The sequence below is a fragment of the Eucalyptus grandis genome, chromosome 9 (assembly GCF_016545825.1).
Source record: "Eucalyptus grandis isolate ANBG69807.140 chromosome 9, ASM1654582v1, whole genome shotgun sequence".
Taxonomy (NCBI): Eukaryota; Viridiplantae; Streptophyta; class Magnoliopsida; order Myrtales; family Myrtaceae; genus Eucalyptus; species Eucalyptus grandis.
The window spans coordinates 43131295-43149069 of NC_052620.1; the positions used below are offsets into that span (position 1 = coordinate 43131295).

General features: G+C 40.1%; 2 protein-coding genes across 3 annotated transcripts; both read left to right on the forward strand.

The window, feature by feature from the left end:
- Window positions 1–1845: 1845 nt before the first annotated feature.
- On the forward strand, window positions 1846–14186 carry LOC104419970 (membralin-like protein At1g60995). 2 transcript variants are annotated; one of them, XM_039301328.1, is made up of 15 exons: window positions 1846–2167; window positions 2992–3054; window positions 4081–4337; window positions 4446–4518; window positions 5403–5484; window positions 7251–7312; window positions 7478–7572; window positions 8202–8281; window positions 9245–9328; window positions 10684–10800; window positions 11169–11254; window positions 11359–11465; window positions 12626–12717; window positions 12827–12903; window positions 13204–14186. In XM_039301328.1, the coding sequence occupies exons 1-15, from the start codon at window positions 2015–2017 to the stop codon at window positions 13666–13668; spliced, it is 1893 nt and encodes a 630-aa protein (XP_039157262.1). In that variant the 5' UTR covers window positions 1846–2014; the 3' UTR covers window positions 13669–14186. The 2 variants fall into 2 exon arrangements, with proteins under 2 accessions (XP_039157262.1, XP_010030118.1); XM_010031816.3 differs by having other exon boundaries at window positions 1847–2167; window positions 4081–4518.
- Window positions 14187–15140: 954 nt separating this feature from the next.
- Window positions 15141–16434, forward strand: LOC120288050 (uncharacterized protein C594.04c-like). Its single transcript, XM_039301329.1, has 3 exons — window positions 15141–15394; window positions 15484–15747; window positions 15844–16434. Exons 1-3 carry the CDS (start codon window positions 15146–15148, stop codon window positions 16321–16323), a joined length of 993 nt encoding a protein of 330 aa, XP_039157263.1. The 5' UTR covers window positions 15141–15145; the 3' UTR covers window positions 16324–16434.
- The last annotated feature ends 1341 nt before the right edge of the window (window positions 16435–17775 follow it).

A 17775-nucleotide genomic window follows, 5' to 3' on the forward strand; every position in this document is an offset into this window, starting at 1 on the left:
CGTGATGGGCGATCATCTTTTGCAAGAAAAGAACTAGAGGAAATTAATGCTCATGGAAGTTTCAACTGCTACCAAGCAATTCTATGTTTCTAGAGATTACCTGTGATTAATTTAAGCATTCTTTTCAACTGGATAGAGGGGGAAGTGTATTTAACACTGCATTGAAGGTTGTTTGATGCACTTTAATCTGAACTCCTTTTGCAGGGAGGTGCCAATAGAAAGGTTGCTACGACCAACATGAACTGTGCAAGCAGTCGTTCTCATAGTGTCTTTACATGTGCCATTGAAAGCAAAAGTTAGTGTTTTCTTTTCTTTCTTTATTTGCCTCCAATCTCAACTGAACGGTTTCTGATTAGATAGAGTACACATATGAATCTGATATAACCTACACAAATCTTAAGAAGAGAACAACATATATACATTTTACCTCATCATTGATCACCTTTGACCATTGCTGTAAGTTATTTTACCTCCAATTTGTGCATTATCATTATCATTATTAATTATTTTGTTATGTGATTATATTATTATTATTGTGATTATCATGCACTTGCTTCTGGGAAACGAAATTGATTCGATGTCCCTTTCTTCAATTGAGGCACGCGGGTAATCAACGGCGGGCCGAACGATCAATGGTTGTAGAGAGAGAGAGTGGGGGGCTCGCCTCGAGAAGCAACGTTTCAGGCTCGCTTCGTGATTAACGTGCGCCCAAATCAGGAAGAGAGAGGAGAGCGGTCAAAGCCCAAGCGCTAACAAAAAAGAAAAAATAAAAAAATAAAAGACAATCGTGAAATATCCAATTTCATCTAAGAATTTGTAAATCGGAAGGTTTCATAAATTATGCCACTAAAAGTCTACAAATTAGTATAGAAATTGATCATTTGCAAACTAAAGTTGGATATTTTTTTTAAATGTTGGTAAGTTACGGAGAAATCATTTGAAAAAAATGTTACTAGACAATTTATTTACGAAAATTAACAAGTTTCATATCTTTTACACCATTTTAGTGTCAACCCTTTTCGTTTGATCATTTAAATATTGAGGTGGAGAAACAAATTTCAACAAAAAGTCGTGAGTGGCTGTTTTAAAAAATGTTAATTCATAGATGGCTTTTCTATAAATAAAATAAGAAGACAAGTTCAACGTGAACAACGAGGTGGGCTTTCTATTCCAAAATGATGCCGCACCCATCAAATCGAATATCTCTCACAATAGACAAATCCCTCTGTGTTTGACTTGGAATCTCTCCTCGCAGTCGCTATTGGCAATCTCGCTCGTGCACCGTTTCTCTTTCACTTGTTTAGGGTGCGTTTGATAACGTTTTTATTTAAAAATTGTTTCATTATTTTTTTCCTTCAAATAATTTTTGAACAAAAAAACGTGTTTGGTAAATTTGTATAATTTTTTTACTTCTTTTAATTTTTTTCTATTTTTATTTTCTTTTTTTCTTCTTTTTGGCCGGTCCACCGACCTCAACAATAGCCAACGATCAAGCCGACGAGGGGGCCCGGCCTCATTCGGCCACGACGAGGCCGAGCCTCACCGGCCGGTGCGAGGTCGGCCTCGCCTTGGCTAGGCGAGCTCCAGCAAGGCTCCGATAAGGTTGCCGGCTCTCAACGGCCGGTCGTCGGCTATATGGCCAAGGTCGACGACCGGTTAAAGAAAAAAGAAGAAGAAAAGAAAGAGAAAGAAAAAATAGGAGAGAGAAAAATTGAAACAAACAAATGCACCCTTACTTACTCAATTGGGAAATATAGCAAATAGTCAGGCTCGCTTCGTGTTTAACGTGCGCGCGGATCAGGAAGAGAGAGGAGAACGGCCAAAGCCCAAGCGCAAACAAAAAAGAAAAAAAGAAAAAGACAAATCGCGAAATATCGGTACGGACATCGCAGTTAGTGCTGGGATTCGAACTTCTCCCCCTGGAACTGGAAGAGGCAAAAGAGGGAATTCGCGAACTGAAGAAGGGAGACGGAGAAGAGAGCGGGGACGCGATCGCGTAGTGTAGCAGAGGGGAATGGATCCGGAGCAGACGTTCATCCGGGTGCAGGAGCGGTTCTCCCAGATTCTGACGCCCCGGCTGAGAGCCGCGTTGGAGTATGTCTACCTCTTCATCGCCGTCACGCTCTTCTGCATCCTCGTCGTCATGCACGCCAATTACGTCCAGCAGGTACCCCCGCCCCTCGATCGCCGCTCCTGCTTGCTCCGAGTCCTCTCTTTGGGCCAGTTTTAGCCCGGCCTGTGTTCTGGGGTTTTGTTCGCCGAACCACTCGATGAGTAAGGTTCCGTACGGTTCTCGGAGTTGGTTTAGCCGGGAAGAACATCGGTTGATTGTGTTGCGGTGTGATGATTTGGTGAGATGAAGGATTAAGTCGCGCGGGATTTTGCATGGGCGCGAGATTGCTGCGGGTTCGAGGCAAATTGGGACTTGGGGGTTTGTTTAACACTCTCGTGTGGTGGGCGAGCATCTTAATTGGGATAGTCATGCATACTTTATCCCGTGTGGGGTGATGAGCTGCTGAAGTGTAGCCTTAGGTTATGCAGTTGGCGTGCTTGCCATTAAACTATTTCGAGATCCAATTTTGTCAATAATTTTGCTTATTGGGTTGCCTAAGAAACCTCAAGTTTAATGCTGATATGTGTTTGGGTAGTTTGGGTGATATGACCTCATGTGCTGGGCGATGATCGCTGGGAAGTGAATTGAAATGAAATCCATAGTTTGCTTCTAGATAGGTCCAACTTTTAGAATAAACAGGAGTCCTCTGTACTCTCTCCCTCTCTCTCTCTCTCTCAAGCGTGTGCTTTGGTTTGTCACTTGTTTTGTTCAGTTGGTGGCATACTTTCTATTGCATCCTGCATTTCGTTTTTCATTCAACTAAATTATAAACGCATCTATATGTTTTAGATACTTTAAGATATGCTTGTCTCTACTTTCTTAGTGTTTTTGCACTTGGCTATTGTGATGTAAGGCTGAAATTAAGTTCTTGTTATCAGCCTGGCTGTTCTAGTGAGTTCACTGGAGTCAAAACAGCAGATGCCCAACTCTTTCATATCAAGGTACACAATCATTTTTGTCATTTATTCCAATTTGACTCTACTTTTGCTCGCTTCTCTCTATTTTCTACCCTTCTTTTTAAGTGTACTTTTTCCTTATACTCATAATTTAGCTCCCCACTCTGAATTCCTTCTTGTCCTTTGTTTTCTGCTTTTGTGGGTTGATATTTTTTTCCCCTTATGCCTTCTCATTCATGTTACGGTCAATAGATACATAGATACGGTTTGGAATCTGTGACGAGTAATTATTGAGGTTTGTGGTGATGGGAAGAGTTTAATCATATTGTGTTGTGCTGACCTAATACTAGTTTGATTTTGCTTGACATAATGAACATTTTCTTTTCAGAATCTTGTGGATCATACGCCATCTACGCATATATTGGGTCAATTGCAGAATTCTAATAAATCTAGTCTGCTTTACTTTCCTGCCTCTATTCAGTTGCCTTAATAAGTCGTCAATTTTAACATGTGTTTCCATTTTATGTAATTGCATCAGTAAATGATCAGTTTCAACATGCAAATATGTAACAATTGCCAGTGATGTCACGTACCTTGTATTTCCGTTTTATGTAGTTGCATCAATGAATGATCATTTTTAATATGTGGACATGTAATAGTTGCCAGTGATGTCGCATACCTAAGGTATGGTCGAAGCTATAAAAGAAGAGGAGCTGCTGTTGATGGAAATACTGGTAGGGGTTGTGGAAAATGATTTGGTCAAACTTGATACCTTGATAATTTGGGACCAAGAAATGAGTGGAGAAAAGCTTTAATGGAGTGCATGGCAATTGGTAGCTAATTTTAGAGTTGTGGACATATGTTATGTTTAGAACTTGTTTTATTACTGGTTGTGTTATATCCTATCGGGTGCTGAACTTTTGAGTCAATGACTTGTGTTGTGATGTTAGATAATTCTTTTCCAGACCACTCTTTGTCTTTTATAAATTTGGTGGCTCAAATCCTTTTCCCCCTTTGCCAAATGTGGAGCGTGATCATTCATTGACATTACAGTTCTTTCTACTGCTGTAGATAACCAGTGTCGGCTTGTGGTCACAAAATGAGATTGCATTGGACAGGAGAGATCTTCCTGATTCTGGACATGCAGAGGGCAAAGTTGAAGTTCAGAATGTAGATGGAAAGGGATTGACACTTCTGGCTGCAAAGTATTGGTTAAACTGGATTGTCTCAGGTGTTAGACAGGGCAAACTAGTCTTAAAGTTCTGGAAGACTGACAATGAGCTATCTGACCATCAAGCAGAAACTTTTCCTAGCAGCCAGAATTCTAGGTCAGCAGATGATGAAGCAATTGCCAGAACTGATAAAGAAGAGTCTCGGTATAGCTTTCCTTTATCTGCCAAGGAAACATTTAAAGCTGCAATTGCTCACTTCGGCAGGAAATGGTGTAGACGTCTCTCGTTCATATGGAGACTTGTCAAACAAATTGTTGGAGGTTTCTGGAAGTTGTGGGTGAGTGGACTACAAATGTTATCGGTTTTTACAAGTATATTTTGGGTGCACAATTAGCTCTCTTTTTCACACATTTGTTGCTTTTGAATAGGCAATTTTGCTGATGATGAAAAAAACGAGGCAATTTTGACCTCTATTAGCTGGCATGTAGATGTACTGCCATCGTAGGAAGAGTAGATTACTCAACTTTTTAAATTCTAAATTAGGGCATATATGTGTGCCTTAATTTAATGGGGCCTCAGGCATTCATATCGGGATTCGGTGATGAGAAATTGAAGTGATTCACAATTCTCGATGCATTAAGATTCCAACCTTAACAGCATTTAATACTATGATTTGACAACTCTACTCTTTAAAGATCCTCCAGCTGTCTTCCGCATTCCCACCCCTTTCAGACCCTTGAGCTGTATAAGCTAGTTATTTACTGCCCATTTTAAGTGGTGGACAATTTGACTACTCTTTAAGAAGTTCCGTTGAGCATCTGGACCTTCTCTTCAGATTGAGCCTGAAATTTTGGATTGCACATTTGGAGGATGATTTTGTAGACCTATCTGTTGCTTTAACTTTGGGATTATATCATCATGGCAATTGTTCCTTGCTGCATGTGGGAAGGGTACCGCATAAGTGTGACAGCTCATGTTTGACATAGTTGTGTGGTACGCTATCTTTTGGACCTCAGATTTTTTCAGCTGTCTCTCTTTAATAGCTGGTTTTGACATTTGATGTATATTCTCATTTTGTGTTTATCTGGATGTCATTTCATAGTTCCAAGGTGGTGCTCTATATGTGAAATCTCTGTGTTTTAATGTGGTTACAGATGCAAAATGATTCCTTTGGTCGACATGTCAATTTCCTGTGGCCTGAATTCAAAATTTTTACTGCAGAATATTGCAGGTGTGCACTTCAACATCGACATACCCAGGTGGTTGCACATACTTCATCTAGATAGGATCAACTCATATGCAGGTAAAGAGTTGTGATATTGTGAATTTTTGGTACATACATAGCATGAGCCTATATGTGATTCTATCCTTTGTCAAGTGAACTCTATAACTTGTAAGTCGGTCGGCATTCCCTTTGTGTCACTTTATGGGTTTTCTTTTACTGATAAGAAAAAATAACCTGCAACTTTTAGTATTCATTATTGTGAATATTTAGGTTCACTTTGAAGTTTTTCATGCCTGTGAAAGATGGCTAAGATAAACTAGTCTTTGTATCTTCCATTTATCATTTTTTTTAGCACCTTCACATGTGAGGCTTTGTTCTTTCTATTGTGGCAGTCTATATCTCATTAACATCACATTTAACATGACAAAAATGGAAAAGATAGCATTGCATAGTTCTTCCATCTGCTCATAAGAACTATTAGATTCATTGCTTAGGTTATGTTGGGTCGTTTGGACTTTTTTGTTGGATAGGATAAGGTCAGATAGGGTAACGACGGTATTTGTAATATCTTATACTCAGTTTGGTAGATGTCCAAATATAACTTGGATAAAACATGGATATAACACAAATTCTCCCTCCACTCTCTCCCCTACCTTAATGCCGTTGGTCATCAATCCAACATTGCTGTTGCCTTCTGATGCCACCTGTCAAGCTGCTGTTGACATCGTCTCCCCTCACCATGACATCGTCAGTTGTCATCACGTCCCCTAATGTTACCCAATCATTGACATGTGGCACCCACTATCTCTATCCCATCTCGATCCTTGACACTACGACCCTTGTGGCCTCACGATTGCCTTAGATGGTGTCGTGGGCATTGGGCGACATCAGACGATTTTTGAACCTCCTGTGGCACTCTAGGATGTCCACCATCCCTTTTAGGCATCACCAATAGTCAGCGTAGTTGTTGGTGAATGCGGTGAGGGAAACCCTATAGTGGCCAATAATGTCGAGCAGCTTGAGCTTGATGAAAATCTCGGTCTCCACTTTGTCATTGTCCCTAAAATAGTAGATCCCCAGCACATGGAACCCCAGCACGTGGAACGGGTGGGCCACAAAGGTCTTCCTTGTGTCCTTGTCTATGAAGCTCCCAAAGACATTATACTTCCATTGATGAATCAAAGCAATAGGCTGAACTCAATTTCTTTAATTCTCATGAGGACAATGTATGATTGAGGGAGAGACTGTGAAAAAGGTGGAACTCACAGGTGAAGTGTATATGTAACAGAGATGGCGCACTAGGTGTTGATGAGAAGGGACGATGAATGAAAGCTTTGCCATTTGGGTGAAGGTGGAGATGGCGATTAAGAAGCTCTGGTGGGGAAACACGATTGGCTGGCCAGAGATGAAATTGGCAGTAGTTGGAGTTCATGACTAGCGGCTGTTATGGTGGTGGTCCTCTGTGGTGGCCAGTGTATGCCATGGATATGAAAAATTCCATCCACCCTTAACCCACCCCTACATGGGATTTTTTATCTAGTTTATATTCCTTTTACATTCAGCCTTATCCTAGCTTGGACAACAACCAAAAACTAGATAGGATAAAATTACTCTACCCTAACTCTTATCCTGGCCACTAAATGTTGGCTTAGATCTTTATGTGATCGAAGCTCACTATATGTTTGTGGGTACTATCCGGCAATCAGTGTTAGCACTTGCCACTGGTGCAGATTCTGGATTTATCCATTCCAGTTGTTTATTTGACAATTGGTCAAGAGAGTTGGTTTTCCCTCTCTTACTTTATTTAATCATTTTCTCTTATCGTATCCTGCCATTTGTTGCAGTGCAGTTGATTGAAAAGAGAATTAAAGCTTTTGAACCAACATACCTATACACCATGGAAAAGGTATGATGACAGTAATTTGTTCTTGTCCTTTGCATCACAGTTTTGTTGAATCACTTATGGTGTGATTGTTTAATTTTATTTTTTTATTTTTGACGGGAAGAGTTTGTAATAGGGTCTAAATCTCAATCTAGTTGGACCAAGAGAGTATTTTTTTTTTCCCTGCAGGGATATTTTCTGCTACCCGAAAATGCGAAGACTGAGCACAACATTCGTACGGTGAATATCAGCATATCAGCTCAACATCCTTGCTTTGGCAACAGGTTGACTTCTTGAACTTAACATATTTTGCATCTGCTTTACAGGAAGGAAAAAGAACTATTGTTTCTTAGGTCTTATATGTCTATTATAAGATTTTAGATAATTTTCCAATTACTGTTGCTTTGGCTTGGCTTTTGGCCTTTTAAAATTTCAAGAGCCTGTACTTAGTCCAGGGGAGACAGGATTTTTGTTATGCATGTTTATCAAATATGTATCCTGGATGGATTTCCATCTTAGTCATTTTTGCCAATCTCAATCACGATCTGTTCCTTCCCACTCCAGTGAAGCGTGGTCTCTGGGTTACATTTTATGGTCATCTAGATATATAAGGTCATGGATGTTTGTTTAATTAGAAATGATCATCCAGATATATAAGGTTACAGGTGCTTGTTTTATTAGAAACAAAAGAATGTAAGAGTCTTTACCCATAAAGCAGATATTAGAAGATAGTTTTCCTGCACTGTTGCATAAAGCTTCTCTTGGTGGGCACTGGACACACTAGGTTGGTATGATCACATATGACCACTATTGAAAGTAGAACGGACTCTCATATGGAATCATGTTACTTATAGGAGATACAGTACTGTTGACATGTCTGGCTTCATTTTTAAACCTATTTTGGCAATTTCAGGTGGCAGCAACTTCTGATAAACAGATTTGTTGGATATGATACCATTTTGATGAATAGTTTGTTGAACTCTTCCAAACAAGGTATTTATATGTTTCAGCAAGAAAAGTGGCTTTCCTTTCTTAATTTATTTTTCAAGTTCTCACATGAAATTCAATTTATTAATAGGCATATGGTCTCAAGGAAGCCTGCCTGTTTATTCAGATATGTAGTTGATTAAAATGTTCAGCACCATATCAGGAGTCCTAGAACATCATTTAATATGAAGTGTTGAGATCAAGATAGTTTTGGATACCAATAAATGTATGCTTTTCATACTTCAGAATACTGAAGAGTTGAGTGGAGGCAAGTCTTCAGCATATGGTCCGCCTACTTTCTTAATCAGTTTTAATGAGAATGCAGTAGCACTGCAGCAGTGCACTACCATGTAAGAATTGGGTGTGGAAAAAAGAACTACAAAACTTGTGAGAAAAATGATTGTTGTGTAAAATGAAAAATCTGCAAATATTACACGGAGAATCAGAAACAGTTAGTGGGGTGGTTTTTTATATGTGCAATACTCTGTTCTCTTGATGATAGTTTTACTTATACTGATAAATTAAGGGAATGGTTTAGGAAGATATAAATAAAGAAATCAGTAGTTTTTTACTGGACTTTTTAGATTTATAAACAAAAGAAGGGATTAGCAAGACAGTTTTTTTAAGGATCTGTTGTGGAGAGTATTCATAAATGAAAGACAAAAGAGAAATGTTTCCCATGCTGCTGATCCTGTATGAGGCAAGCTACTATTTATGATATTGTAGGTTGATGCTCCTAACCCGAATTTTTTCATCCATTTTCCTTGTCTTGGGAGGATTCAGCATTGTACTTGTTATCTTACCCTACCGTCTGAATATTGTCTACTGGATCTGAAATTATGTTGCCAATATAGTTTTGCATGTTCAACGGGGTTCAAAACATTATAGTGATAATAAGACAGCCTTTGATGTTCCAATATGTCAAGTGGAAGCTTTTGTGATTCCCTCTGAATGGTAAACCTCTTGCAGGTTACCTGTACAATTACCAGACCAAGGAGTTCTTCAATCTTAGTTATGCGCACGAACCTCCGGAAGGTCCTGCGAGATTTGGAGGTTATATTCATTTTTCCCCCTTTCCATGTGTATGATTGTACCAAATTGGCAATGAATAAAAGCTGCGAGTGCTTCACTTTTTACATATATTCCTATGGCATATAAATAGTCTGAGGTCATTAGGAGCATGTTGGATCTGGTCGGATTAGTGAGTATTATATTCGCTGGTTCCCTTGGACTTTGGAGTTTTCAATCTACAGTTTGTTGGCAAAATAAGAACGTGTTAGTAGAATTGATGCCAAACCACCTGGAAGGCAGGAATGGTTTAGTGTCTTTGGAATGGCCATAGCTTTTAACTTGGTTTTAGATATTTACATTTGAAATTGGTTGTTACTATGGAATATTGTGAATTAAACATTTCAAAATTTTTACTTGAAAACACGTACTGCTAAAAGCATTCGAGGTTTTAAGAAACTTATTATACATTTTCTTTCCCATAAGACCGGTCTTTTTTTCTTTTTTTTTCCCTTCTGGTTTCTCTCTATCTAGCTTTTGTGCAAAAAGCCATACCAACTCACCAACAATTCCACAAGATAAGTTATATGGCCAAGCCACCAATTATCTCTATTTGATGTGACTGTAGTATCAGTTGATGTAGAAGTTTTCAACATACGAAATGTTTGCAGTTCCAATTTTACATAAACATACATGCTGGACCCCGGTAGAACATGTTCGTGGTACAATTTTGAAACATCTCTCCCGTCAGAAGTAGAACTGTTGGCACAATGCATACCTGTTTTGTAACTGTCATCTTTTTCAGTTTGAAATCTGAGTGCAAGCCATTGGATGCTTATGTAACTGTCATCTTTTTCAGTATGAAATCTGAGTGCAAGCCATTGGATGCTTATGTAACATGTTCCTGTTAGTTTGACATAAGAAAATAAAGTGCGCTGTTAGTGAAATGTATTGCAGGATGTCGGTTGTTTTTTAGATATGGTTTGGCCTTATGAGTTCGCATGCAGGGATGTCAACTTTACTTTCCTTAATCTGGCTGAACACTGAACCTTGCTTTAGACTTGGTGTTGAGTGGGTAGATGTTTCCTGAGTAATTTATTTGAAGACATGTGGCCCATTATAATCAATTGGTATGGTTATTAAATGTTCCTTAACAAAATTACTAGCACCGTTGGACTACTTAACAATATTGAAGATAGTGTCGAGGCAATTTGTTTGTGGATATTGGGGAATGTACAGGATGAAAACTATGTGGAAAAACGTTAGCATGAGAGTTGATAGTTATCAAGCTGATAACTTTTGGTTAATTTGTCCTTGCTTATTTTTAAGAGAATCTTGTCGCTCATTTTTCAGTTAATTAATTTCAATAGAAAAGTAATGCATTTACTGCCCGCTTGCAGACTATTTTGTGACGAAGTGTGGAGTGCTTATGATGTCTCTGTTCGTTTTTTTCACAACCACAATGTCCGTATCATTCACACTGAGAGAGACACAAACCCGAATGCTGAAATTCACAGGTTTGTATTGGATCCTTGGCATGATGGAAGCTGGGTACCTGTTCTTTGTTCTTTATGTATAGATCCAGGAACAGTGTAATAACATTGCTGCATTTATAAAAGTTGTCTGATGTACACTGCCAACTATATGAAAATCGTTGACTTCATGAGTACCTGTCATTATAAAAGTTGTCTGATGTACTCTGCCAACTATATGAAAATCATTGACTTTATGAGTACCTGTCTGGAGCTTATCTTCTCTCTGATTCGAGTTTGGGGTTCTGTAGCTCTTCAGCTGGTGGAATCTTTTGATTTGCACCATCATATAAATTCTCTTTTTTCTTCTTTCACGCACTTCTGTAAAATTCTAAAACAATAGTCATTTGCAGTGCAGCTTCAACATCATGCAAGACGTCGGCTTCCTACATTTCAACTGATATTTGTGCATGTCATAGAATCCCTTGTCTTTGTACCGGTGAGCATTATGGTTCTAGGACGGTTTGACATTAGTATGGACACCCCATCAAATATTGTAAAATATTAAAAAGGCTTCTTAACAAGCAGTGAATTGGATTGCAGATCATGATTGGGATTCTCTTTTTCCTGTTCGAGTTTTATGATGACCAGCTATTGGCTTTCATGGTGTTAATTCTCGTGTGGTTATGTGAACTATTTACACTCATAAGGTCTCTCTCTCTCTCTCTCTCTCTCTCTCTCTCTCTCTCTCTCTCTCTCATGTGCTTATGCACAAGCATGAGGGGCCACAGGCATATACTCATGTGCATAGTAGACAAGCTTGTGTCCTTGCATGCCTGTGTTTGTAAGCATTTGTTATATACATCATTGAGCTTATGCATTGTTAGGATGTTTGCATCCTTTTATTTCATAGGGAAACCAATGCTTGCAGCCATCAACTGTTAATGAAATTTTTTAAGAAGTGTGAGGATGAGTGTTGTTGGATGAAGGACAGTTTCAGTTGATTTGATCGTTTCCTTTTGTGGGTACGTGGCAACCAGAAAATGATAAATGTAATTATCTAGCAATTGTAGTTTGAATATTATTCCTCCCTAGCGAACTTATCAGATTCTTAAAGCAGGTAAAAGTTACTGACCATAATTTTCACTATCTTACTTGGGAGAATAAGCACTTGTTCCTGCAAAGTATTATTTATATTTTTCGAGATTTAGCTTATGTAATCCAGCATTATGGGGAACCTTGAGTTTATTGACCTTATGGAGGAAATAAACCAAATGCGGTACAATGGCATGGGTGGATCCACGTAATGTACTTCTCAGAAAAGGCTCCAGTGGTGTTGGTGGTTGCTATTTTCAAATGAATTTGTAGTTTAGTTGGCATTTAGGATATGGATGACTCGTACCTTTATGGCATAAGCAATCTGCATTTTGAGTAAACAAATCCAAGGGGTACCAGAAAAGATATGTTTCTTCTTTTTAATAGGGGAAAGGGATTGTTATTAGATGGAGCTGGAAAGCAATGTGTTTGGATTATCTGTTTTCATAACTTATCTTCTTTAATAGCAAGAGGTAGTAAACAGATAATGAGCGGGCTCTGTTGGATATTCTTAGCTAGGATGTATTCTGTTCTGTCCTTTGTCTTCTGCTGATATGATTCGGGTAACAGATGGTTTAGAAGATTCTTCTAAATTTTTGAATTTGCAATAAATTCTATAAGCTAAATTGAACATGATGCGATTGTTCTGTGATGCATTGATGCATCTTTCAATACTAAACAGTATCATCAGGCCTAAGATAAAAGACTTTACCTTTGAATACGGTCTTTTACCTTCAAATAAAGACTAACAGCTAAAGTCTGATTATCCTTGCAGTGTCCGCACGCCAATATCAATGAAGTTCTTTCCTCGGTTTTTCCTGCTCTATTTCCTGGTTTTCCATATTTATTTCTTTTCCTATTCTTATGGTAAGTTTCCCTTTGCCTTTTGCCTTTCTTTCTTTTGGACACGCACATGCACGCAAGCACGCATCTATGGAATGAGTCTCTCATCTAAGTGTTTCTTGAACTTTTTCAGGTTTTTCATACTTGGCACTCTCTACGACGGCAGCATTCATGCAGCATCTAATCTTATATTTCTGGAACAGATTTGAGGTAATTGTAATATAGCAAGGGCTGCATTAGCCTATACCCCCAATTACGAAGCACATTGTGTGGACCTATATAGGTCATGAAGATATTATTAGCATGTTATGGCAGATGGTTTCTAGGATGAATATAGTGCTTGTTAAATGCATATCATTAGAACGTTATACCTATAGTTTAAGGAGAAGCTCTGGAGATAGAAACTATTCTGTAATGTTGTCTGTCTGTCCCTCCTCCTCCCCCCCCCCCCCCGCCGAAGGCTTGTTTACATTGTTCACTTAGTTTCACTTTCTTGTATCGACCTTTCAGGTCCCTGCTCTACAAAGGTTTATGCAAAATCGGCGGTCACAGCTTCAACAGCACCCAGACTTCCACATCACCTCCTCCACAATTCTCGCATCAACTTTTCACATCACCAGACTAAACACTAGGAATGCGGGTCCAGCTAATGCAGACATGATGACTGGAGCTGGTCCTGGGCAGAGACCTGGATTAGATCTAACCACACAGGCAAATACCATGCGCAACAGTTTCGGGCTTCAGGATCAGGCGGAAACTGACAATGCTGTACAGCCCGACCTACGCCCAGCAGAGGGGGCTGCCAACCCGGGAACTATGAACTCGTTTAGCTCTCTCTTGTTGTGGATATTAGGCGGTGCCTCTTCTGAAGGCCTCAACTCGATCTTTTCTATGTTCAGAGATGTGAGAGACCAAGGACAAGTTTATGCGGACTCCCCTAGGCATGAAAATCGCGCGACTCCAGATACTCAATAGCATAGGAAATGGAGATGACTCAACTGTCCGTTGAAAGAAATGCATCATGATGTTGAAAGGTGAAAAAGGCAACAGGTGAATGGAATTCACTGAGCTTTTGGTTGTACAGAAATTATATGTGCAATATGCGAGAGTATCATAGGTGAACCCCCAAAGAATGTACTTAAGGATTCAAGCGGGGGGAGAAGGGAAGACTGGTGGATATGATTTTGTTGATGTGGTCCATCAATCTCAATCCCACACTTTCCTTCTTCAAAGATACAGTTCGTCGATGAAGAATAGCGGCTCTTGTGAAACATTGTTTTTGTAGGGAAAGCTAATCATTCTGAACTGTTTGTTCCTTTTTGGATATTGGAATATGAAATATACCATCCTGGTCCAGTGCTGTGAAAGTGTATGTCCATGAACGATTGTCAGTATCACAGGTTGTCCCTATCGACTGCCTTTGTAATATGGGAATGTTGGGTACTTGTACTTGGCAGCAATAAAAGCGGTGAAAAGTCTAGTTGGGATTTTCACAAGGTGTCGGCAAATACTATAGGGACTAGGGCATTAGAAGTCTTAAAACTTGTAATAAATGTGTAATTGAGTCTTAAAATTCTTTAAAAGTGCAATTAAGTCATAAAATTTCTTAGGACAAATTATATCAAATAGATTCAAAGATTCTAGGTCAAAACGAATGAATGAAAAGCGAATGAAATCTAGAGATATCTAATATGCAATAATGGCAAGTCAAAATCATTAGGTAAAGTTCCCTTCCGGTGAAGATTTAAAATTAGGCCGAGAATGTACTGATAAGCAATGATGGTTTTTTTATTCCTTAGCATCGTCAGAATTTGTTCAATCTCCCTGCTCTAAATTGATGTTAAGTCCCCACCCGGAGGAATTTTCCGGAGGGAGGGAGGCGATTTTAAATTAGACAGGCGTGAAAAAAGGCAGGGGCAGGACTGCCTGTGAGTGAGGTGGAGAGAAACAGGAGGAGGAAAGAGGGAGAGGGAGAGGGAGAGAGGGAAGAGAAGTGCCGCGCATGGCCGACGCTCTCACTCAACTCGACTGGCAACCAACCTGCGATTGGCCTGCGGCGCGCAATGATGGTCACTCATACTCAATTCTCTGCTTTTTTATCCGCTTTTTAATCATGGCTCACGACCCCCCTTCACCGGTTCGTGGTCCACGGTCCTTTTTCCCCCTCTCTCCCTCGATCTGTGTCCGCGGAGATTGCGGAACTCTCTCTCTCTCTCTCTCTCTCGCTCTCGCACTCCCGGCGTGTGCAAAGTGCAAAAGCAGAGTCGGCGAGGAGAAAGAGGAAGGGACCAGGTGCGAGGCTGGATTTTTTGTAAAATGCGGTGCGTGCATGTGAGTGGATTCGACTCATCATTTGGCCCACCCCACATAGGCTACACAATCATCTCCCTCCCTTCCAATTTATAAACTCACCCCCGTCATCTCTCCCCTGCATCTGTCAACAACGCCGAGCATGGGTCGCAACCTCAAGAACGCCCTCCTCGCCTTCGTCGCTCCTCTCCCCTCCATCCTCTTCTACTTGGCCTTCCTCAAACACGTTGGCTCCGCCCCCGTCGGCGATGGCGGCGACGGCGGCGACGGCGGCCTCTCTCCTCTCTGGAGCTGGTGCCTTCACCACCCTTTTCTCTTGGCCAACGCCCTCTTCTTCTTCAACGTCAACGTCCTCTTCTGGGTCATCGGTCAAATTCAGTCTAGCCACTGGGTGAGTTCCCCCCCGCTTCTCTTCTTCTCTTGCTTCGTGGGGACCGGCAAGTTGACCGTTTCTCCTCTGTTTCTTCTTGCTCGTTGCAGATCATAGATCCTTACTGGACGGTGATTCCCGTCATGCTGACGCATTACTATGCCACCCACCCTCTGGGGCAGTACAACTGGTGGAGATCCAGGATTCTGATGGTGATGACGTGGGCGTGGGCCTTGAGGCTCTCCCACAACTACTTCAGGCGTGAGAAATGGCAGTGGGGTGCTCGGGAAGACTGGAGATTCACCGAGATGCGCGCGCAGTATGGCAAGAACTGGTGGTGGGTCTCCTTCTTCGCCATCTACGTCTCTCAGCAGGTGCTCTCTGCCCTTCCTTTCGGCCCCCGAGTCAGTTAATTCTGTTTTACGCCAAGTGACTGCTTGATGAAATGTCTGAACGAGCTCTGCTTGCAGGTTTTCCTACTTGGAGTGTGTCTCCCGACGTATGTCGTACACTCGGTGGACAAGCCCCTGAATGTTTGGGATTTTGTGGCTGTTCTTGTCTCGGTTAGCGGCATCGTCGTGGCCTACTTTGCCGATACTCAGCTTCATGACTTTGTCTCTAGAAATGAGGAGCTGAAAGAGCTGGGGAAGCCCGCGGTGCTCACTCTTGACGAGGGCTTGTGGCACTACTCGAGACACCCGAACTACTTCGGCGAGCAGCTGTGGTGGTGGGGACTAGTCATATTTGCGTGGAACCTGGGACAGGGATGGACAATGGTCGGCGCGCTGATCAATAGTCTGTGCTTAGCTTACGTGACCGGGCTTGTCGAAAAGCGGATGTTGAAGAAGACTCACAGGGCTGAAGCTTACAGGCATTATCAGAAAACTACATCTGTATGGATCCCTTGGTTCAAGGCATCCGATCAGTCTGGAAAGGACAAGACCACTTGATATTTGTACTCTTAAATGTTTGTGGAAACATGTGTGGACCAGTTTGTGTTGTAAAATGAACACTTTCACATTGTTTCGTTTGGCTTTCTATACCATTTGCTGGGTTCTTTACATCGATCCTTAAAATCCACGCAGAAATAAGCAAAGCAGATCGCTCTCCACGCAGTAATTATTGTATGTTCGGAGTACGAATACGAAAACAGACGCGCTAACTCAGTTGCCAACAGCATCCGTTGCTGAGTGTTTGCCTAAGGGAGTTGCGTTAGCGCAACGGTATGACCGTGTGACGGTCAATGGATGGGAACAAAATTTTCCTTTCTTCAAGACAAGCGTGTGGAAAGAGCCAAGCAAAACACAACTCCGTCTCTTTCTCGTGGAAATAACCAAAACAGATGATTTCCATATCATTAGCTTGGAAAACAGTAAGTCAATCCTCGACCACATATTTTATATGAAAGAAAAATCTGTGTTTTGCTCGGCAATTTCCACACGCTTGTCTTGGAGAAAGGAAAATATTGTTCCTATCCTTTGACTGTCGCAGAGTCACACCATCATGCTAGCACAACTCTTTGCCAAAACACTTGTGTTCTTTTAGTGATGATATATTAAGATTAGTCTATCAAATCGGTAGGCCCAGTGAAATGGACATTTAGATAAGTAGGCGAAGGTTGCATCGAGAATCCAATATCAATTTTGTAAATTGAACTTATTATACCAATTACTTTTCATGTACATTAATCTTGAATCCATTAGGATATGTGCAAAATGGATGAGTTGTCCTATCGATATGTTAGTTTAATGGAAGAATTAAAGTTTGCTTTTGAGATAATGACATGGGCAGTTTCTAAATTTTCACCCAATATGCAATGTCATCTAAAACTTTTAATTCATTCAATATGGCCTTTTGATTATTCTAAATGTTCAATCTAATCCCTAAATTTTTCTAATTTGTTCAATTTATTCCCTCAATTTTTCATAAAAAAGTTCAATCATACTATTCACAAGTGTTTATAATTATTTTATACCCATAGTTTAAAATATCTTTTCATTTCAATTATTTTTCAAAATCAACAAAAAATATGTTATCTTCTTATTGCTTATTACATTTTGGTCATAATAAGTATTACTATAATTCCGTTTTGGGTATATCTTAATTGAGAATACTTTTTACAATTTTCTGTTTACGTTTTTGGTCCTTTGTTACCTCTTGACTTTTTTTAATGATTGAAAAAACTAGATTGTACGAATTGAAAATTTATGAACTAGATTAAACATTTAGGAATGGTTCAAGAACTATATCAAACAAATCAAAAGCCCATCGATGACATTACATATTGAGCTAAGGTTTAGAGACTATTTTGTCATTTTCCCTTTATTTTTCATACTTACAGAGGAGACTAACCTAGTGGGAACTCTTCTTAAAATGAAAGATAAAGAAACCCTCCTTTCGTC

Bases quoted from the DNA above. Each gene is read 5' to 3' on its own strand.
- LOC120288050 (XM_039301329.1), top strand. From the start codon at position 15,146: ATGGGTCGCAACCTCAAGAACGCCCTCCTCGCCTTCGTCGCTCCTCTC. The intron at 15,395-15,483 runs GTGAGTTCCCCC...TGCTCGTTGCAG, and splicing joins AAATTCAGTCTAGCCACTGG to ATCATAGATCCTTACTGGAC. The intron at 15,748-15,843 runs GTGCTCTCTGCC...CTCTGCTTGCAG, and splicing joins CCATCTACGTCTCTCAGCAG to GTTTTCCTACTTGGAGTGTG.
- LOC104419970 (XM_010031816.3), top strand. From the start codon at position 2,015: ATGGATCCGGAGCAGACGTTCATCCGGGTGCAGGAGCGGTTCTCCCAG. The intron at 2,168-2,991 runs GTACCCCCGCCC...TCTTGTTATCAG, and splicing joins ACGCCAATTACGTCCAGCAG to CCTGGCTGTTCTAGTGAGTT. The intron at 9,329-10,683 runs GTTATATTCATT...GCCCGCTTGCAG, and splicing joins AGGTCCTGCGAGATTTGGAG to ACTATTTTGTGACGAAGTGT.